Source organism: Mytilus galloprovincialis, chromosome 14, assembly GCF_965363235.1.
Source record: "Mytilus galloprovincialis chromosome 14, xbMytGall1.hap1.1, whole genome shotgun sequence".
Classification (NCBI taxonomy): Eukaryota; Metazoa; Mollusca; class Bivalvia; order Mytilida; family Mytilidae; genus Mytilus; species Mytilus galloprovincialis.
In genome coordinates this window covers 52,656,225-52,680,669 of record NC_134851.1, presented here as the reverse complement: position 1 = coordinate 52,680,669, position 24,445 = coordinate 52,656,225, and the positions used below count along the sequence as shown (strand labels likewise).

At 32.5% G+C, this 24,445-nt stretch overlaps 1 protein-coding gene across 2 annotated transcripts in view; it reads right to left on the bottom strand.

Moving 5' to 3' along the window:
- Positions 1 to 14,625, bottom strand: part of LOC143059752 (protocadherin-like protein) — a 42,836-nt gene extending 28,211 nt beyond the window's left edge. The window contains exon 1 of one of the 2 annotated variants that reach the window (XM_076233304.1): positions 14,524 to 14,625. Coding sequence is in view for 1 of the 2 variants with exons in the window: in XM_076233303.1 (XP_076089418.1) it covers positions 13,930 to 13,990 (61 nt within the window). In the remaining variant the exon portion in view is untranslated. Of the gene's footprint in view, positions 1 to 13,929; positions 14,176 to 14,523 lie in introns of those variants that run through there. The other variant, XM_076233303.1, reaches the window with a different exon arrangement.
- Positions 14,626 to 24,445: the final 9,820 nt, after the last annotated feature.

Below are 24,445 nucleotides of genomic sequence, written 5' to 3'. Positions count from 1 at the left end.
GATCTTTGCGCTCAAATGTAATTCTTGGTGAAGTATACAGGTAACTTCGTTTACGAAAATTTATACACACTTTTTCATTAACATATTACCAGACTTTTGCATATTCACGTTTTTTTTATGCTGAACTGTAGTCGAATTCAATTCTATACATTTTTTTTTACGTGAAGCAATAGGAGTAAGAATTTTTTCGCGCCAATTTAAGCAGCTTCATTACCATCAACAAAATTATTTATTGTTATTTTCGTGAAATTTTAGTCATATAGTTTATCAATTAGAGAATTTTTGGTAAGTATTACTTATTAATGTTAAGGTTCTACTGATGTGCTTCTCTAGACCTTTTTGACGGTTCGTTTTATCCCATTTATCTCAATACTATCTCCGATGACAGAAATGTCAACCCGACCTATTCGTGTCGAAAGTGAAAATCGCATCTATGATCATCTATTTGATGAAATAATTTCTTCTTCAGCGGTTCATGCATTATTTCTGTAATGTTTGATAACCAATCACATTCACGTTACATGTTTGCATGAAAATGGTTATGTATTAGTGAATTGTAAGGGCGATGCAACATGGGAGGTCAGTGCGCGATCACGTGACATTATTATTTGTAAACATATATGCTCCCCGTGTAACACGTGTCTGAATTATATTTTCAAAGTGTTATGAATCTTTCAATCACTATTTTATGATATATTTCTTTTTGTTTTTAGGTCTGCATATCAGTATAGTCCAAGTGAATAGTTCTGAGTTGTGTGTTTTTTTTTGTTTTTTTTTTATAGAATTAGAAGGTAACTATAAGTCTACATAAGTTATATTTAACTAATGTCTAAAAAGATAACTCGATCCACTTTCCCTCTATATTTAAAACCGCATACTAATTTAAACAGCATTTGCTCCCCTTGAACACTAATTTGCCCCTTCCCCGTCATTTCCCTTTAAATTTGCTCAAAAGTCATACTTTTAGTCCATTTACATTAATGACCGATTGTCTTTTTTTTCATTTCTATACTCATGTGACATGATACAACAAATCTGAGCACAAAAAGGCTCTTGCAATTAACTTTTCTTGCAGAGAGAATGGTCTGATACAAAGATTTTTGGCTTTTTAGTGAAAAACTTGAATGCAATTTTAGTGTCAACAGGCTTATATTTAAACCACTTGCTATCCTACAGAAGAAAAGAAAGATATGTGAAATGGAACAGGTACAATAGACATTGTAAAGTGCTTTTGGTTCAAATTTAGTGAGGTCTTTATTGTGGACTTCAAATTTTATGTACCAAGAACCCCACTTTTGACTTCATCCAAACAAGGGCGTTAGACAAGGGTCATTTATACAACACATTTTGCACATATTGTCTGAGATAATCTTCTTTCTGTAGATCCTGAGTTCATAAACAAGTAAAGGAACTAGATGAAAAGGCATAGAAACACAAGTATTGACACATGAAAACCTGTCCGATAGAAAGTCAGGATGCCATGTATGCATTAATATTGAAAAAGCCTTAAAATGCCTATTTTGACCATAAAATGCCAAAATTGGTAATTTTTGTAGAAATTCTATAGAATAAAAGTTTGAATCCTTTAGTTTCATGCTATTTGACAAATTGACACCACCAAATCATTTAAGGAAGTTGCCCAAGTACAGATTCTATATTGACAGACTTCACGAACACAATTAATTGGTAGCGCATTTCTTTTAGAACATAAATGAAAATAAAAAAAATCCCACCTGCGCTTTCTCAATGAAACTTTTACAGTGTGTTGTACTACTTTTTGGACAAATTATATCAAAATTGTAGAAAACTTCATCGTCTCTAATTCAAAATAAGAACAATTTTATCTTTAGGGCGTCTTGAAATCTTTTGACAGCTTCCGAAGTCCTATATTTCAACCTTTTTCACCTGGAACAAATCACTACTTTCCTTTTAAATTCGGGACCCAAATTTTTTTACAGTGTAATTTCACCCCCTTACTTACAATTTGAGGCATTAAACATGGATAAATTAATTTGGAAGGGGTATTAAAATTAATGGCAAGTAACCCACTATTAACACTAGGGACTTTATTCGTGAACAACGAAAATCAAGGGACAACAATTGTGGTCTCGAACCATTTGTCTGTCTGGATTGTTAAAACCACAAAATCAGATAGTGATGAATATGCAAGTTTTCAACAATCCCGGAAAATACGAAAAATACACCTTATCGCTATTTAATCCAATCTGGGAAAGACAGTCAAATGTACAACTCCCTGTTTGGGTCATGTGGCTGAAAATAGAGTTTTTTTAGTAGAGAGCTGAGGGAGTAAAAACTTTAGAAAGCGATCATCAAGAAACTTTAAGGGGGTGGCGGGTCTAAATCATTTATATAGGATTTCTCTATATTTTTCTATAAATGAACTTTATATTATAGTTAATAGAAAAATTAAATAAAAAAAGTGGGGTCACCCTTCATTTGCGCTCATAATCAGTCTTCCAAAGAAGCATACATTTATGTAAAAGTGTTTTTTTTCTGTTGAAGTAATAGGAGAAATAAAGTTAATATCGAAATAAAAAAAGAAATTTATTACAGAAATCGCTCAAATTTTACAATAATTTAGTTTAAGTACAGCTTACATATGGAAATGATATTAAAAAATATAGGTCACAGATGAGTTGAAAAAGATATTTCAATTTTAAAGCAAAAAAATGACATTTACCCACCAAAGGGAGATCATTTGGAACTTTTTCAATGATGAATACATTCTAAAACAGGGACAAAACTTAAAGGGGGCCCAGTCGCCCATGGCTCCTACATTTTGAGCTGGGCCCCTAAACTTTCAGTTCAATTTTAATTGAACATATACAAACTAATTATGAAATATCTGGTCTGGGCTCCTAGCTTGAAATTCCCAAGTTTAGTCCCTGTAAAAGTCATCTGGGGCCAACACAAATTTATTGTTTTGAATGATTTTTGTACCATATGATAAAGTAACAACTACAAAAGGTAACAAATAAAATTTGTAATGAAAAACAAATGTTTATTTTTTTTCTGAAAATTTTATACCCTCGAGGCTCCTTAATCATGTTGATATAGTATGATCCACTTTTTTCGAAATTAAAATTGAAGTAAAAAATTATTTTGTTTAAAGTTTTTACGGTAAGGGACGACATCAAAAGATCAATGTAAGATAAAAAAACTTAATTCAAATAGTTTGGGGGTTGGACTGCAGCAAAATATATCCATATGGGTCAATAAGTTTTTCCCAAATTAAGTTAAGAAGGGGGTAGGGGGGTCAGTGAAAAAACTATGTGAATTAAGTTTTTTATCCTTCATTGAACTTTTGGTGTCGTCCTTAAGTTAAAACAGGTCTCATAAAAAAGTATTGTGCATCAGTTTAAATTTCATGAATTCTTAAATCACATGTATATGAATCATGGACTATAATTCTTTATAGCAATGTCTGTTAGCCATTTAGGGGTCTTTTGCATTTAAAGTTCAGATTAAGTGGGTTTATTTTGCGAAAAATGACCTCAATATAAAGGACAATATATATATATATATATAGACAATATATAGACTCAAAAAATGGTATATCAAACAGAAGACAAAAAAAGGGAAAATATAGTGAATTTTGGAGAATTTATATTATTAAATGTACATGCATTTGAAATATTTAAGATCCATGGTGACCTAGCTACCAGTTTGGAAAACAGTGATTTAAATGCTAGTCTATTAGAGGGATATTTCATTTTCATTGGTAGTAGATATAGAATCTTATTTTATCATGAAGTCCAATTTGAAAATGACTTTGGGGAGGGTTGGGATCCCGCTAACATGTTTAACCCCGCCACATTATTTATGTATGTGCCTGTCCCAAGTCAGGAGCCTGTAATTCAGTGGTTGTCGTTTGTTTATGTGTTACATACATGTATTTGTTTTTCATTCATTTTTTTTTACATTGTCTTATCGGGGCCTTTTATAGCTGACTATATATGCGGTATGGGTTTTGCTCATTGTTGAAGGCCGTAGGGTGACCTATAATTGTTAATGTTTGTGTCATTTTGGTCTTTTGTGGATAGTTGTCTCATTGGCAATCATACCACATCTTCTTTTTTATATTTGGGTATGAAGATGTAGTAAAGGCTGAATGCCAGTTTTAGTCTTATATATGTACTTTATAATTTTAGCCATACATGTATATAATTACATATATATATATATGTATGTGTACATATATCACTGATTTAGTGGCAATGATAAATAGACACTGACAAGTCTTCAATGGTGGATCAGAGCTCCAGATAAGCTGCGTATTTGCGTGATCCCGCTATACAAATAATAAAAAACCCAATGCAATTGCCCATTGTTGGGTTCAATAACCCAATTAATTCAAAGGGAAACCCAATTATATGCCAAAAACCACAGGAGGTTGAAATCCTATCAATGAGGGTCTATAAATATGTCAACTCGACTATCACAGTAGAGCTTCTCTCGTAGAAGCTCTACTGTGATAGTCGAGTTGACATATTTATAGACCCTCATTGATAGGATTTCAACCTCCTGTGCAAAAACATTAGTTCTCAACCCTTTTATTGGCTACAGTTTACGTTATTTACCCTTATCTGTTTACAGTCGTTGCGTAAATCTTTTTTTATAATATTCATAATTGGAAATTTCCTTTCGTCCTAAAAATAAATCCCTGCATCAAGTAGCTGAAATGGGTCCCTGTTGGAGTTTTCCATTGCTTAATAAGTACGTGTTTTTTAAAACATTTCAATCTTCTCGGCGTTTATCCTGTAGCGGAATTGGCTTATGCAAATTAATTGTTTTGATAAAATTGCCTGTAAAAATAACTTTTGCCGGTTTTTCGTATATAATTTAAATTTTATAGTTCGTGTTCACATAAGAGGGAGAGACGTTGTCACTTACCATCTAGTTTAACTTTGTCTTACATATTTTTGGGTGTAAATTGTGTTTTTAAGTAGATAGTTCCGATATTTCATTTTGGAAATCTTGAAATGTTATTATGTCATCCATTTTGGCACTGATTCCGAATGATGTCTGATACCGCGATTTTCATTGGCTAAATATGGGTTAAGGAAAACAAATTTGAATAATTAATTTGATTGGTCAACGGTGGTATAAAAGCGGCCGTTTCGAAGTTAAGTTTGTCTCTTGGCCAGTGACTTGAGTAAGGTCTACTTCTCTCTCCTCTCTCTCTATATATAGCCGAGATTTTGTCAGTTACTAAATGTTTGATTAAATATTGTCCCCCTTTTAAGTAGACTGGTTAATTTTTAAGATAAAAATGTAGAATTTTATTTGGTAAAACTTTTCAATCGTTCACCGCAGTGTGTTCTTCTGATTCTAGATTTATTTAATAATTTTGCGATGTTAATTTATAGATAGATTAGCCATATTCATCCACGTGTCGCGGTGCACTCGACTTTCCGTAGGGAGGGTGTTCCGATATTTCAACACTAATATTTAGATAGCTACTACACTTCTTTTTATATAAATTCAATTTAAAGAAAGAAATAAGTTTATTTTTGCATATTTTGCATGTGTCATGAAGTCATATTTGTTTCGAATTGCTCGGGATTTATCATAACATACATTGAATTCAAACAAAAGTGTATGTCCGATAAAAATATTGAATAGAAGCATGTTTTCTGCTTCTTTTGAAAAGCTGAGGGAAAGTTCTGATGATAACAAGACCCAACCAGTTTTATTAGGAAGCGTCCTCGAACGCACGGGCGTGTATGCATACCTTAAAAAGAACATTGCAATCAAACATCAGGTTTTCGTCAAAAAAAAAACAGTTGGAAAAAGTGAAAGGCCAAATCAATTATGACATGATAAACATGATAAAGCACCAGAAACCTAAAGTTCTAGTAAAAGACAACTAAACCAGTAGATTTATGTAAATTGAATAAAACTTAAACATTCATGTATAATTAGAGTTCTTATACTATTTTTATTTCATTTTACGGTTAATTTATGAATACACATATACAGGCACTGTCACTGGTCTCAGAATTTATTATATAAAGGTACATGACGTGTGCCTGTGAATACACATATCCATTTTTGTGAGAAAACACAAAACTGGCAGAAAGTTTAAAACGGGACACAAATTGAACCTACTATTGCTCCTCAGTGAATAAACCAAATAAAACAGCTAGCAAATAACCCTAAACCAAATAAAACAGCTAAACAAAGAAAGAAACACATTTAAGATGGAAAAAAATCTGGGGTTGATATTGCCTAAATATTCAATATTGTGTTGATGAAAAAACCCAATACATTAAGGAGCTTGGTGGTGAAAAACCCAATTTGATATTAACATGAGGGGTGAACTGGAATTGATAATGCAATAAAAAAACTTTATCACCCAATTATATAAGAAAATGGTGGGTAAAAACCCCAATTTGTGAATCCTTATCTGGAGCTCTGGTGGATCCAGAACTTTTCATGGGGGGGGGGGGGGGCAGTCATGCTTCAGTGAGTGATTCCCTATATAATCAACCAAATTTTTTCCATAAAAGGGGGGGGCGGCCCCCCTGGATCCACCTATGGTCTTAGATAACATTTTATAGTTATGAATATTTTGTCAGTTGACTAAAACTAGATGGAGGTGTGTGTGTTCTTATTTCCAACAGATGTACACTAAACCTATATCAATATGTGCATAAAGCAAATTGATAGTTGCTAGATACTGAATGATTATACCACAAGAAAGTTTTAACCTGTGCATATATATACTTAAAATACGATAAAACAATCATGTCTTTTTCAGGAATTCTGAATCCAACCATGTAGTATGGAATGTTCTTGAGATATGGTTTTGGTCGATGGATGTTCACGAAGGACCTGTAGTACAAAGTATATCACTGGATTTAGCTCTTTGTCTAAGTGTATTATTAAATTACTTTGCTTTGAGCTCAGTTCATTGTTATGCAATTCTTTCTTTGTAAAATAAAGATTTGAAAGACAACTCTCATGTACAAGGATTTGTCAAAGTAGTATCACCTCTTATGTACAATGTAAGTATTAGGGAGATAAAAGCATTCTATTTTAATTTAAACCAAACATATTATGTTTGTTCAATTATGTTAAAAAAATGATTCTAGGCTTATCGATTTCTTAAACTATATTTCATTGTTCATGCTTGAAATTTTTATACAACCACAGAAATTTTTGCGGTCCTAAATAGGTATCCTGTCGTCGTCGTCCGAAGACAGATGGTTTCCATATAATAACTTAACTATAAGCAAAAAGAAATAAATAAAATTATAACACAATGTTTATAACCACAAAAGGAAGCTTGGGATTGATTTTGGGGGTTATAGTCCATAAGGTTTAGGTTCCAAAGGTGCCCAAAACAAGCATTAATTTAGTGTCAGTACAATAAGTTGTGTATAAGTATTTCAATTGCTCTGAAATTGTACCATAATGTTTAATACCATAAGTAGAAGGTTGGGGTATATTTTAAGGGTTATTGGGGCAAACAGTCGAAGAATTGAGGGCCAAAAACAAGCATGTTTGTAGAGTCGAGACCATAAATTGTCCAGAATGGTTGTTGAATTACCTAAAACCAATGCTTTATGAAATCTTCTTTGAAAATTAGAGTTGTCTTTCTCTGTCAAGAATAGTAGTTTAATCATCTTAAATTAATGCTTTATACAATATACAATGCAAAATTCACTTTACTACCAACTGATAAATTAAAGCAGTCTTTAATAACCATTCAGTGATTACAAGCACTTTGATTATCATTCTAGGGTTATGCCCTTTTACAAATGGAAACATTGAAGAATTATTTAGTCTTAACTTAAGTTTGTTTTAACTAAATCTAGTGAACCATACCAATAGTAAGCAAATACATATGAAAAAGATGTGGTATGCTTTCCAATGAGACAGTTCTCCACAAGAGACCAAATGACACAGAAGTTAACAACTATAGGTCACTGTACGGACATAAACAATAGGTAAAGCCAATACCGCATAATCAGCTATAAAAGGCACCGAAATGACAATATAAAACAATTCAAACGAGAAAACTAATGGCCTTATTTAGTAAAAAAAAAAAAAAAAAAACAAACTTATATGTAACACATAAATAAACGACAATCACCGAGTTACATGCTCCTTATATCATGTTCTCAAATCTAGATATCATCTCCCATATAGAAAAAAAACGTGTGAAAAAATTAATCTATTATGTGTTGCTCTCCTAGATACAAAATGTATCCAAAATCAAAGATGTAGAACATATTCTATCATAATCATTCGGTAACTAGTGTTATTACTGTCTCCTCCATGCCTGTCATGAACATAAAAAAAATATTAAATAAATAACAGTTCTAATGCTCAAATTGGTTGTCACCGTGCAACACAGTTAATAATATAAAAAAGAAGATGTGGTATGATTGCCAATGAGACAACTATCCACAAAAGACCAAAATGACACAAACATTAACAGTTATAGGTCACCGTACGGCCTTCAATAATGAGCAAAGCCCATACCGCATATATAGTCAGCTATAAAAGGCCCCGATAAGACAATGTAAAACAATTCAAGCGAGAAAACTAATGGCCTCATTTATGTAAAAAAATGAAAGAAAAACAAATATGTAACACATAAACAAACGGCAACCACTGAATTACAGGCTCCTGACTTGGGACAGGCACATACAAAAATAATGTGGCGGGGTTAAACATGTTAGTGGGATCCCAAGCCTCCCCTAACCTGGGACCCCTACAACATAAGAACAAACTATAAAAATCAGTTAAAAAAGGCTTAACTCATCAGATAGACAAAAAAAATAACACCATAAAGGAAAAACATAGAACTCCTTTTGTCATAAGACACTGTCAAACATCCAAACATACTATCCACACTCATCTGTGTCCACACTTGTTCTTCTAGTAAAATATATTTAAAGGATTTCTGCTAGTAATTTTCTTATAGAATTACAATAAAGGCCATTATCATGAATAGCTGTACCATTTTGGTTTCTGTCACGTTTGTTTATTTTTCTCTCTTGAACTCATCGTTATTAATTCTTATCGTTGTAATGTAACACAAAAGATATTTAAGAAATGAATGCTTCTTTTTGTAAGTTTATTTGGGTGTAAAAGCATTAATGACAGATTCTCCATTTGTTATGCAAAGTCATAATAATGGTTAAGCAATCTAAATATAATACAATTCACTGATATGCGAATTCATTAATAATATGTATTATCAAAACCACTGAAAACTACAAATAAATTCATGAATTGACTTCTGAAGTTTATTTCAATACAGTGTATTAAGTTTGTTCTTAAATGATCAGGTATTCTTTTATAAAGGATGTTTAAGTTTCTTGTATGAAAAGAACAATGTCCATTCAATAATCTATTCAATACAAACCGATTTAAACGATTGTACTAGTATAATAACGAGAAATTGGTTTACAAAGTAAACTCAAATGCCTTGTGATGTAGATTATGTAATGTAAACATTAGAAATTTTACTTCTTCAAAAAACGAGAGAATTTAAACAAAATCATTCCAAGTAATAAATATAAACATAAACAAACTAAGTTACTTTCAAAGGCGAAATGTATTTTGTCATAAAAAAAATCAAATCAATAAAATGTAGACAGCGAAATGGGCGAATATTGTTATTTCAATCAATAGCATGATACATGTATATATTTATCAAGAATTTAAAAGGTCGGAAGGTAAAGTAAACAAAGAAAGGAGGAAAAAACAACATGCTTCTAACTTGATATCACATCTTATATTAAGATAAAGTCAAAAATATCAAAATATCGAAGAGAGGCGGAAGATATCTTTAATGCTTTTGACTTGAAAGTTAACATATCCTTTCTAAGTCAAAAATAAACTGACAACCCATGGCAAACTTACTATCCCTTACTTGGATTTGAAAGACATGCCATGATGACCATTTGAGATTTAATCGAGTATTTTATCGTTAATTACAGTGAAATGCAGTGAAGTTTAGCATTTGATAGTTCATTGATAACATTGTGGCGTATCATAAACAAACAACTTGTAACGTCTCATTTTATTGGCCGAAAGATTCAAATACAAAAACAATGTAGTCAGTGTGCACGTGAATTGACACAGGTGACCGACAATGGAATGTACTACGTTACTACGAACGTAAAAACGAGGATTTGTTTAATTTACAAACCTTTGGTCAAAAGAATTAAATAAATATTTTGTTAACTTCAAATAGTGGGGTCGAAATATTATACTGATATTTTGTATTCAGTAAATATTCTAAGTTCTTTATGCATGCAGCAACTCAATTATCGTGTACCGCATAATGAGAAATATAAGGATAAAATAAAATGCATGTGCCGCTTTTATACAAATGAATATATGAACCACTTTTAATTTCTTCCATACTGACGATAGGTTATAATCCTAACAATGTCGTAGTCACTTATAATAAGTATCTCATAATACTGATCCAATACAATAATTAATGATGGGTTGCACTGACATTCCTCTTTTATTATTTTCATGCTATAAAACATACACACAATAGCTAAGCGTACCTTAAACGGAGGAAAGTGTCCCCCAAAATAGAAACAAAATAACTTTAATCGTATCATTTGTGTACCTGAATGAATTCAGTGAAGGCTTCTTGTTGTAATAAATTGAAAAGTTACATCGGCGAAGATTATTCAGTTCTTTTGCATGTGTTGAACAAAATAATAAATTAATACTTGTGAGAAATGTCGTAGTTTACAAGGAACAATTCTCGTTTGAATTCTTTTACATTGTCATTTCGGGGCCTTTTATGACTGACTTTGCGGTATGGGCTTTGCTCATTATTGAAAGCCGTACGGTGATTACATTTATATTTAAAAAAGAAGATGTGGTATGATTGCCCTTCTGACCCCTTCTGTCCGGTGTAATTATAGTTGTTAATTTCTGTGTTATTTTGTTCTTTTGTGGAGAGTTGTCTCATTGGCAATCATACCACATCTTCTTTTATATATATATTTATAGTAAACAAGGTATTATCCCGCAGTTAAGATGTGTCCACTTTTTAAGAACACATCTGTAAAAAACGGACGCGGACCGGACAGAAGGGGTCAAAAGGGCAATCATACCACATCTTCTTTTTTAAATATAAATGTAATGTTTTCGATTTTAAATGGATGAACATTTATTTTTAATTTTATACTGTAAGAATAGAGCTGCATAACATTCTTGAACTATTCGCTAAAGTACATGTAGTATGTATTCGTATTTAAAATGAAATACAAAACGAAACATGTATGATAAACTGATAAACAAAATATCAAGAAATTAAGGATGACTAAATGCATGTACAAGAAGAAACTCACCTTTTTATCAAAACATTTTATGAATAAACACTTTTTTTTAAAAACTGATTGTTTCTATTTACATGTACATATTTACAATTATTATATACAATTTACGTTCGTTTTTCAACCGAGAATAGCAAAACCTCATGAAGTATATCGTTGGAGTTTGTAAACTACATTTAATTCCCCTGTGCCATGGTTTGCCACCTGCGTTTTTTTTTTTAACAAAACATGGTTGGTTACATATAAGAGGGGGAGGACAGGGGGTACCCTTCTCCCTTCTCCCACCCCTCTTCTCCTTTCTCCTACCCCGTTCTCCTTTCTCCCATTAGAATAAAACATCTCCTTTTGAGATATTTTTTCTTGAAATATTAGAAATTTTTTTAAAAGGAGAGATATTTTATTTTTTCTCCTTTCTCCAACTTTTTCTCCTTTCTCCCAGCCTTCCTCTCCTTTCTCCTACCCCCTTTCTCCTTTCTCCCACCCCCTTTCTCCTTTCTCCTACCCCCTTTCTCCCAGTCTCCCTTACCCCTGTCCTCCCCCTCATATAAGAATTTACTTACAATTTCGGAATTTTTTTTTCTCAAGTAAACGGAATCAGAAAAAAAATCACTATCCTGTGTCGAATACCTAAAACTTGTCAAAGAATATGAAAAGTGTTTGTAGAAAAGTACGGTTTCATTTTTCAAGTACAACGTTAATTCATCGAGTCCATTGAGTGAAAGAAAAGGCAGGATGAGCAACTTGTGGGGGGAGTCAATGAAAAAAAATATGTGGATTGAGTTTTTTTTTAGTTTTTCATTGAACTTTTGATGTCGTCCCTTGATCCAGAGGACAAATTTGAATTAAATATTTCGATGTGAAAACTGTTAAGATTTTAAAGTTTAAAATTTTACTATCAATTGCAGAAAATTATAAAACCAATGAATTTCACATGCACATTTATAAAAGCTAGCATTGTGATTGCTTAAAATAATCAAGAACACAATCATGTACGCAAATAGGACGATGGAAGCTTTAAACGACCTTGACCAGCTACGTGAATATTGATCAGTCCATTCAACGTTATAGTACGTGTGTTCTATTTTCGCAGGTGTGAGGTCGAAGGTTTGAATTGACCAATGAAAACGTTAATCACTATAGGACAACCTACATTTTGAACAAAGAAAAATAAAATTGCATGTAGACACTCTATAGACAAAACACATGTACAATTAAAGGTCAATTGTTCATGAACAATTGAAAGGTCTTTCCTTTTTCCTTTTATTGATAGTCTTCTTAGTTAAAAAAAATATTGTTGCTAAGGACTTTTATGTTCATAACAAGTAGTTGTTAAAGACAAAAATCATTCCTAAGGATAAAAATATTACTTCAAGTATTATGAATGTGATATGCACTATTCATAGTCTTTAAAGTTAAACAAATAAGTGTTTGATAAGGACTTATATGTCGTTGCTAGGGACAAAAATGTCATTTCCAGTATTAAAAATTGCATATTTATATTATTCATAGCCTTCTAAGTTCAAAAATATAAGGTTGCTAAGGTATTTTATGTCGTTGCTAGGGACCTTGAACTTGACCTTGACCTAAATTTATAGATCTTATTATGCTGAACATTTTTTGCAATTCAAAGTTTCTTTCTATCTCTAACCTCTTTTTAGTTATAAGCAAAAAATCATCATTTCGGACCCGAAAAACCGTTTTGGTGCACTAGGTCCATGATAGTTGGTCCAATAATTTTAGACCCAACATATCAAATGTTTATCTCGACAAGACACACATTTTTTCCGTTACATTTTATCAGCCATCTTTTTCGGTTATTGAGTAAATTTGCTAACAAGCTTAGATTAAAATCTAGGTCATGAACTTGACCTTTGACCTTAGGTCAAGTTTCATGGTCACGTGAATTGATGATCATTGGTGAAGATCCTAGGTGGCTACAACTTACGGTTTCTGAGTTTAAGTGTCCAAACGACATTTGTTAAATTTCAAAGTGGCATAATCCTACCAATGTAACGAAGAACCAGGGTCTGCTCGTTTTTTTTTCTACCTATTATGGTTATGGAGTAAGTTAAAATGATAACAAGGTTTTCGGTGTTAGGGGAGATACATTTTAACATGTCGCGTACTTTGGGGAAAAGTCGTTAAAGTTTGGCGGAAAGAATAATTATAATGATCAGAAGAAATACAGTAAGGGGTTTCCTTAAAGAAAAAGGAAAGACCTTAAAAAGAAGGATAAATAATACAAAAAGTAACCATAGCACAAAAACACAATGGCGGAATGTATAAATACCGAGCAGTTCCAAAATGATCTTACAAAAAATAACAGTAAAGGTTAAAAGGCATTCCACCTATCTTATTAATCAACACAATTTTGATAATTTAAAGTTTCCAAAAATTTAAGTATATTCAATTGTTCTGTCCTTTATCTTTATTTGAATATCAGAACAAAATCAGATAAGTACAACATTGCGAAATGTCTTGTAACTGTTTTAGATTCAATGTTCAAATTTGTCACTGTGAAATGAAAATGTGTCCTTCTTGCTGTTGATACGGGTATCATTATATTTATATGCTTTAAACTTACCGTTTATTGTTTTAATTCCTGAACAAAAACACAATAGAAAGACCAACAGGAAAATAATCATATTTAACTTTATGTATGTCTCTTCTATTAATTTTGTTTTATTTACTCTGTCTCTGACATCATGATGAATTTATACACAAGTTTTTCCCTTTCTTTCACAGTCTATATCAAATAAAACCTGTCCAACTATATTCAATATAATACATATTTGATAATAAAATATGAAGCAATTCATCGATATAATATATTTCGATGATTATAATTTAAAATCATTGAAAACTGTTGTTCCATAGCAAACATTTATGAACAGACTTCTATCGTTTTCTTTCAATTTTTAAAAGTAATACTAAAGTATTTATGTTTTACGTATGAAGATGTAATAAGTTCTTTACAAGACAACAATACCCTTTTTTATATTTAAATCTGATAGAAATGACATACTTTGACTTTAATGTTTGTTATATAAACACCATACAGATTGTATAAAATGATCATATGACGAAGAAAATGGATGTTTTTATTCATAATCTAAACTTATTATACATGTCTTACAATATTTGGATCTGAGAGTTTTAAGATGAACAAAGAACTTACCTCGAAATGTAGAATGATGTCACATTACATGAACACACTGGTAAATTAAAACTCGTTTAAAATACTTTTGTGAAAGTTTACGATCTTATTAAAGAGGTATTAGCTGTCAAATTGATGTTCATCGACTGAAACTCTCAAATTTGAATTATAACATTCTTAAATGTATATCCAAATTCCAAAAAGTCTTAAATGAACAATAATCAATGCATGGACTCGATAATATGTATCAATATTTCGTGGGTAATTTTGTCTAGACGCCTTCTTATCAAACATCGAAATAACAGCCGAAGACTGCCGACGGTCATATACGTCGATATATGCTAAAAAAATAAATATAGTCAGATAGTGACCTCGTGTAATTAGATTTTTCTTATATAGTCTTAGATTTCATATTGTAAGTTTTAAAAGGGGACTAGCTACGAGAAATAAAACTAATAAAATATTTTGGTTTGTTTTCGTTCAATTATTAATAAAAGCGAAATAATAATTCGCTTTTAACAGCCAGTATGGTTCAATTTGTCAAAATAAGTAGAGAAACATCGATGATGATTTATTCATTTGCAAGTGAATAATTCGACATCATTGAATCCATATTGATGTGAACTTCCTAAATAGGCAACAAAAGCACTACAAAAATATAAATTTGATTATATTTTTAATGCCGTCTGTGTCTATACCTAGCAAAGAAATTTGTACGAAGAAACGCATTATTTTATCGAATAGAAATCAAACAGGAACTTTGTTTGAGAACAACGAATTACAAGATCCCGCAGACGTTATCACTACATTTGTGAGCTTGTTTCTGTTTCAAATCACAAAGAAATACACCTTTGCTCTATGATTGAACGTATATATTCAAACAGGCTGATGCCTATTAACAAACATTAATTTAGAAAATATGGAAGGAATTAAACGACGTTAACTTATGTTTTTAAACAGACATATCATGTTAAGGAGGGGTATTTGCGAAAAATACCAGTCGAGAGAATGTTAAATTTCGCGAGCCAAGTCGCAAATACCCCTCAAGAACATGCTATATCTGTTTAATTACACCGAATGTTTAAAATGTTAAAAAAACGCATTGATGATCGTGACGTTACAAGCGTCCAGTCGGATAGAGTATTTTTTTGGCAAATACCACGGCAGAGAGGGTAAAAAATGGACGATATTCATTTAGGAGATAACTGTATTGTATTTTAAGCTCCGACGGCATCAATTGGGGATTTGATGGTCGCAAATTAAGTTTACTGGCGACGCGTTAGCCTAACGGCTCTGAACATTTGTACCTCTCAACCGGTATTTTTGGCAAATACCCCTTGTAAGCATGATATATTTGTATAAAATAACACTTGATAAGGTCTAAAGTTTGATATTGACAGCTTTTTGGACTTACCTTGAAGCTCGGTATTTTGGATATACTTTTTGTAAGTTTTTTCAAAATGTTTGCTTCTCAATATACATTTTGACTTCATGAAATCTTAGATTTAACATGCTCATTCTGACAAATTGCTTCTTATTATGCATTTAAGTGCAGAAGCAATATTTAAGATATATGTATATTATATGTAGTCTGAAATTCAGAAACTGTATAATATGAGACTGATATTTCTGACGTTTGCTATATATGCGTTGTGGCACCGTTAAAGTCCAAAATTCCTCTAAAGTCCACAACACCGCTAAAGTCCACAACAAATCTCCGCTAAAGTCCACAACGCCGCTAAAGTCCACAAACTTTCCGCTAAAGTCCACAAAATGACCTCCGCTAAAGTCCACAAGAAAACGCCGTTAAAGTCCACAATAACAAGTTCCCCTAAAGTCCACAAAAAAGCACCGTTAAAGTCTACAAATATTTTTTTTAATTTATTATCAAAAGATCAATTCGCTGATTTTTTACTCTCCATAATATAGATCTAAGAAAAAGCATAGAGCTTTGTTCTTATAAAATATTTCTTATCAGCTTGAAGTATATTTTTAATAAATGAATAGATAATAGTACTCAGTAGGTCGGTCCGTGTAACACTTATCAATTCAAAATATTAAAAAGTTTTCAAATTTTTGATTTTTGAAATTTTGATCAAAGTTTCAAAATATCAAAATACCAAACATTTGAAAAATTTTGAAATTTTGAAATGTTCACCAAATAGTTAAAATTTCAAAATTCTAAATTGCATTTTTATATTTGATAGTTTAGATATTTGACCCAAACTTTTAAAGTACTAAACGTTACGTGCAGTTTTTATTATTTTGCTTTTAGAAAGTTTGATTTTTAAAATTTTTGATATAAAAATATCAATAAAAAGGGCGAATAGAGGGGTACCTTGAAACTACTAAAAGGAATAAAAGCGAAAGGAAATGAATAATTCAGAACTATTTGGTTTTCCCATTTAGGAGTAACAGTGAATACTGATGAACTCGCAGTTACCCAAATAGTATGTTAGGGTTGAGTATGTATATATTTCTACGGAACTGTAAGCAATACAATGGCTAAATATCTACGTGCAATTTTTAAATGGTTATTATAATACATGTTTATAACTTTGTAATATATTTTTACAGTATCTCATAAGACAATTTGTTTGGCTGGGTGTTGATTATTTTAAATATTGTCTATTGTTCAGCTGTTAATCAATACTTAAAACCTCGGGCACACCTTACCGGGTAGCACGAACGGACGCCTAACGGATGAAAATAAAAGTTGTCCGTTGACAAAATTGTTATCCGTTGGGAGTCCGTTGATGTACTGACCGAATAAAACGGACGTGTAACGGATGCCTAACGGACACACACCGGATACAGGGGCGGATCCAGCCATTTTAAAAAGGGGGGTTCCCAACCCAGAGTAAAGGGGGGGTTCCAGCTATATGCTCCCATTCAAATGCATTGATTGGCCAAAAAAAGGGGGGGTTTCAACCCCCGGAACCCCCCCCCTCTGGATCCGCGCCTGGGATATGCAACGTACAAGAAACGGAAACGTACCGGACAGAACGGATGTCGAACGTACACCCAACGGACGAGTACCGCATAAAACGGACACCTAACGGAAGCGTACCGGATAAAACGGATGAACAATATATACGGAAAAATTAAAAGCGACAATAATAATACATGTACATCGCATAAATATTCAAAATGTTTAGGTGTAAGTGGTTTTGGTTTATTCTTCAAAATATCGCAAAAGGTCAGTGGCTGACCTAAATAAGAGCTGCTTGATTGTAAAGAATCGCCCTTACTCTAAGGTCGATTTTGAATAATGAGAATTCATGAACCTTAAGAAATCTGACATACCAATAATTGGCATTTCTGACGCGAAATTTTCCGTTTCAGATCCGTTCATCATCCGTTTTATCCGTTATACGTCCGGTTGACGTCCGTTTCTCATTCGTTCAACATCCGTTTTATCCGTTAAACGTCCGGTAGAAGTCCGTGGGTGAATTTATCTTCTGGACCTCCAACGGATGTATAACGGACACGTAACGGATACAAAACGGAAACGTAACGGACGAGTACCGTACAAAACGGACACCTAACGGACGTTCAACGCACATTTTATCCTTTGGACGTCCGTTTAAAGTTTTGAACATGCTTAAAATTTTCCACCGGACAGAACAGACGTCGACGGATAAAACGGACGCTTAATGGACATGCAACGGATATGGACGGACGTCTAACGGATAACAACGGACGTCTAACGGACATGAACGGATTGAAAAAAGTTATCCTTTAGGCGTCCGTTCGAGCTATCCGGTAAGGTGTGACCGAGGCTTAACATTTAATCAAATATTTCGGTTCTTTATAAATTGATGGCCTTCTAATATTCGGCTTTGAGCGTGCCTGAACTGAAAGGTGGATCCCGACACATGCAATATTATTTTTAATGTTTTGTTTTAATTTTTAAATCGATTGCATGACGATCATATATTGCCTTTTATAATTGATTAAAGTTTAAAGTATTGATATCGAAGTAATACTGAATGTATGGTGTCGCAATGGACGTTGTGCTATTCACAAATGTGGGAGGTTGTTGATATAATTTTGACAATACTATCTGGTATTCACGCTGAATTTAAGAGTAAGATCAAATATCAGTAGCTTGAAGGTTGATACATTTTTTTTCATTCATACCATATACTAGTAAACGTAAACCAAAAACATTAAGCCTGTATACGTATGTAATAGTTGCCGCTGTACGTTAAGTCCTCATCTATCCATTTGTAGGTGTCGACATTTTGAAATGGTAATTTGAAAACTATTTTAAAAAGTCAACGATAAGCATAGGATCAAGTTGAAGTGATCAATCGAGACCAATCGAAATCGGAAATATAAATATTGTCACTAAGGTGACACTATATTTTACTTTGATACACGAGGGGCTTCAATGATGGTACATTTTTAGGTGCATATCCATGAATTTGAAAATGTGGCCTGGGGCCTAGTTAGAAAACGTTAGGATAGATGTTTGTAAAAAGGATATATACATTTATTAGATATGTAGCTCCGTTACGGGTCGGTGGCCCCCTAAATCCACCTCTGTTTTTAAATAGCGACTAAAAGGAAACAGAATATTTTTGCATCAATGGATAGTTCCGTATTTGTTATTTGCGCATTTATTAAGTAATTGTATTACAATCAATTTTGAGCAAAGTACAAGTACGTCCAGTCAAAATGTATGGAACGCCACGACTGCCTTATGTTAATAATCAGCATTATACGCAGTGTTCACAGCATTATATGAAGTGATCACAGCATTATATGTAGTGCTCACAACATTATATGAAGTGATCACAGCATTATATGCAGTGCTCACAGCATTATATGCAGTGTTCACAACATTATATGAAGTGCTCACAACATTATATTAAGTGCTCACAACATTATATTAAGTGCTCACAACATTATATTAAGTGCTCACAACATTATATTAAGTGTTCACAACATTATACGGTTTTTTTTGTATGATGAGATTGATGTATGATGAGATTTATGAATGATGAGATCATTCGGTAAACTTCGTTTTTTAGCGGAAATTACCGAAAACATAATTGGTAAATTACGGTAAATTAATGCCCAGCAAACAAATTTAAACAGTTATTATTATATATGTGATCATTAAGGCAGTATACAATATTTAAAACGGATTGAGTAAGTAAATTAAGAAGTATGATCAATTTAACCCAAGTTTATTCCACACCATGCAGGGCATTTTCAACTTATTTTGAGGATTAGTTTCACCATATTCACAACTTAATATGTATATATATTTACTAGAACACATCCGTGATATCGCGGGTCTGTGACTGAATTAAAGAATATAACTATGCGTAAGCCTTATTTTAGTATTGGTATTGTCATCTGATTAAGTCATGCCGATTATAAGATGAAGTTTTCTCTGCTTTTAACATCTTTCTGTTTGAACCCGTCGACCTGGAACTTGTCAATTTAATATTGGTATTATTGATTTTGTTTGGAAAACAAAAGTCTCTGGAAAGGAGTATTTTTTAATCAACAGTTTTGTCCGTTATGAGTTATGAATAAAATTGAATCTTTGATTCGCTGTTTTACGTCTAACAAATTGAAAACTGTACATGCTGTACCTATACGCCTTATTTTAAGTCCAGATTTTTATTATTCGTATTGCCATCTTAGAAAGTCATACTGATTAAAGTACTACAATTGGGAACAATGTGACAATGATTGAATTAAGTAGTTTCAACCCTGTGATTACGACCCGTGTATATAGCAAAATCTTAAATACAGCGTTTCGTGGTACTCCTGTCAGATGCGGAACGTACAGATAATGTAATAGTTAACAGGTGAATATATTATTGGTATCGATTCGACCCGGAACTTCTTAATTATTGGCAATATTAAATATGTGGAAAACAAAAGGGTCTGGAGTGATGTTATTTTTAATCAACAGCATGGTACTATATTCGTTATATATACTCTCAGATCAGTACTTATAGTGTCTTTTTATTGTTGGGATATACAAGTACCCGCCCACATGCACGTTCACTCTATTTTCTTGTTAGATCATATGTATTTATATTTGTACCCATCTAATGAGTTAATATAAAAAAAATTGTAAGGGTTCCGCGGAACCCAGTGTCTCGCCTACTTTTGCTGTAAATCGCAGACTCAACAAAAATGAGGAAAAAAATCAATAAAAATATTCCTCTTGATACTATATTTTGATTGTAAGAAGCTTCTGTCCAAGTTTGGTAAAAATCTAGGATAGTTAATGAATCTAATAAATGTTTTGAAAACTTTAACTGCAGACTGTATGTAATGTAAATTGGAAGAAAATCTAAGTCCATTTAAAAGTTAATTACAGAAAAAATGAAGTAATTACAAAATTTACTTAGGAATACTATCTTATGATCATAAATAAGCTTCTGTCCAAGTTTGGTACAAACCCATGGTAGTTTAAGAAAGTTATTAGAATTTTAAAAACTTTAACCACAGAGTGAATGTAATGTTTCCCCGCAGAAAAACTAAGTCCATTTAAAAGTAAAATATGGAAAAAATGGATTATTTTTTTTACAAAATTTACTTCTGGATACTATCTTATGATCATAAACAAGCTTCTGTCCAAGTTTGGTACAAACCCAGGATAGTTTAAGAAAGTTATTAAAATTCTAAAAACATTAACCACAGAGTGAATGTTATGTTTCCCCGCAGAAAAAACTAAGTCCATTTTTAAGCAAAATACGGGAAAAGTGGAATTTTATTTTTACAAAATTAACATCTGGATACTATCTTATGGTCATAAACAAGCTTCTGTCCAAGTTTGGTAGAAATCCAGTATAGTTTAAGAAAGTTATTAAAATTTCAAAAACTTTAACCACAGAGTGAATATTTGTGGACGCCGCCGACGACGACGCTGACGACGGAATGTAGGATCGCTTAGTCTCGCTTTTTCGACTAAAGTCGAAGGCTCGACAAAAAGAAGATGTGGTATGATTGCCAATGAGACAACTATCCACAAAATACCAAAATGACACAAACATTAACAACTATAGGTCACCGTACGGCCTTCAACAATGAGCAAAGCCCATACCGCATAGTCAGCTATAAAATGCCCCGATACGACCATGTAAAACAATTCAAACGAGAAAACTAACAAGCCTTTTACAACTGATTTTCATAGTTCGTTCTTATGTTGTTCTGTTACGCCACTGTCCCAGGTTAGAGGGAGGATACCAACATCCCGCTAACATGTTAAAACCCGCCACATTTTGCATATATGTGGCCGTCCCAAGTCAGGAGGAGCCTTTATTTTAGTGGTTGTCGCTTGTTAATTAATGTGTTATATACATGTTAGTTTTTCGATCGTTTGTTTGTACATAAATTAGGAATATTTTTCGTTTATCATTTCGGGGCCTTCTATAGCTGACTATCCGGTATGGGCTTTCCTCATTGTTGAAGGTCGTACTGTGGCCGTTTAGCTGTTTAAAATTTCTGTGATGTCATTTTGTCTCTTGTGGAAAGTTGTTTCATTGGCAAGCATACCACTTTTATATATATATATGTACCGTGCAAACTGACGAACAAACGTAGTAAACGTTTTATTCATCCCCACAAACTCAATTTTCATAAGAGATGATAACTTTAAATGAAAATGTTAAACAGGGTCTTGAAAGGGTAATTTTTTCTATGAAAGTTTAAATTTCTATATAAGACTGCTGATCATATTTAGAAGACAATCTTAGTATTTGCCGTGCTAAAAAGCTTGTAAAAAAATGGAATAATTGATGTAAAGTTATGTTTAACACCTACAGTGAAATGCTTTAAACTGCATTTTCCATATCTGTTAGATACTTATTCATGTAAAAATGCCAAATTCTGAAAATCGATGCCAAAAATGACTATCATGACATATATTAGCTAGCGTAATATGGCACCTATGTGTTATAGAAAACTGACTGTATTATTTAAAAGGTAATTAAGCTTTTTAAACTGAGTTCGGACTATAAAGTGGCACCTTGCTAAATTTCTTCAGTAGGAAATGAACTCGAGAATATATCATACAAATTTTCCTACGATATTTCATTAAATAAACTTTTTATTATTTAACTTACATTTTGCAATTCGTATTCCTTACGACGAACAGAACTACTTCAATCATTCACCTCTCAGTTTCATCTTTTCCTTACTTATTTCAATCAGTTTTAAATATTGTATGCTACCTTATGATAACATGATTTTAATAACTTTTTAAATTTGTTTGCTGGGCATTACACCGTAATTTACCAATTATGGATTCGGTAATTTCCGCTAAAAAACGAAGTTTACCGAATGATCTCATCATTCATAAATCTCATCATACATCAATCTCATCATACAACAAAAAACGTATAATGTTGTGAACACTTAATATAATGTTGTGAGCACTTAATATAATGTTGTGAGCACTTAATATAATGTTGTGAACACTGCATATAATGCTGTGAGCACTGCATATAATGCTGTGATCACTTCATATAATGTTGTGAGCACTACATATAATGCTGTGATCACTTCATATAATGCTGTGAACACTGCGTATAATGCTGATTATTAACATAAGGCAGTCGTGGCGTTCCATAAAAATGGGGTGTGAAAAGAGAGTGCCACGCTAGCTTTTCTGCGCGATGAATTTTTGCCGTTTTGGCCATACACCAATGTTGCTGTCGAAAAACCAGGACATATAAACGTTGAATTTCATGTTTAGCATTTACATGCGAAACGCTGAAAACCGAATATTTGAAAATCAAGTAAAATACATAAGAACCGAAACTATTGAAAAAATGTATAGTCGTACGATAACTTAAAACAGCATTAATAACAAATACAAAACTATCCCTTCATACAAAAAAAAATCCCGTTTCCTTTTATTTGCTATTTGTAAACATTGGCGGATTTAGGATCCCTAATAGAGCAACATATATGATAAATGCATATACTTTTTACAAATATCAGTCCACACGTAGTATAAGAGAGAAACCATTGGCCTTCAAAAGGGGGATATTTTTTTCTCGATGTGAGAATTTTGTTATCGCGCGAACAATTTCTTCTAGTTTTTCAACGCTATCAATCAAATTATTTGGTTCAAAATTTAAAACTAATCCGGATTTTGGTTTGCCATCTGCTTTAACAGATTATTTCTTTCAGCAAATTAGGGATCAAATATTAAAAAAAAAACAACAAAAAAAACATACCCCCTTTATATCACTTTATTTGACCTTTTTTAAATTTGATTCGAGCGTCACTGGTGAGTCTTTTGTAGACTGGCGTCTGGCACAAATAAAAAAATTACATCCTGGTATCTATAATGAGATTACTAAGTTTAGATACCTTACAACAGTTTCAAGCTGCTTATATTTGATCTTTTTCTTAAATTCGTCGTGTATAGAGGGTAGAAGTATAAATTAGATATCAACAACCTCCAACAGTCGCGGCTAGCGCAAAGTTCATTGCGACACCAAGGATTCAGTATTCCTACCGTACCAATACTTTGAACTGAGGTCCTTTAAAGCTTGCTGCTATAAGTTTGGGCAAAGGATCAGTGTTGAAGACCGTACTTTGATATATAATGGTTTACTTTAACAAAATATGACTTGAATGGAGAGTTGTGTCATTAGCACTCATACCATATCTTCTTATATGTACAATATATGATCGTCGTGCAATCGATATAAAATGAAAACAAAGCGTTAAAAATGCATGCGTCCGAAGCGCTTTTCTATAACTTTCTTCATCAGTAATGATACAAGTAGAACTAAAGGTGATTATTACACGGCCAACATTTTATAAAGAAGTAGTTGATAAAAACTTAAAGGATGATCTTTCAAAATCTACATTCAATGATTTCATCTGTCGACATCCTTGCAGATAGTAAGATAAAGCAAAACAAAAAGTAATACACGTGTATATTAAGCCATTT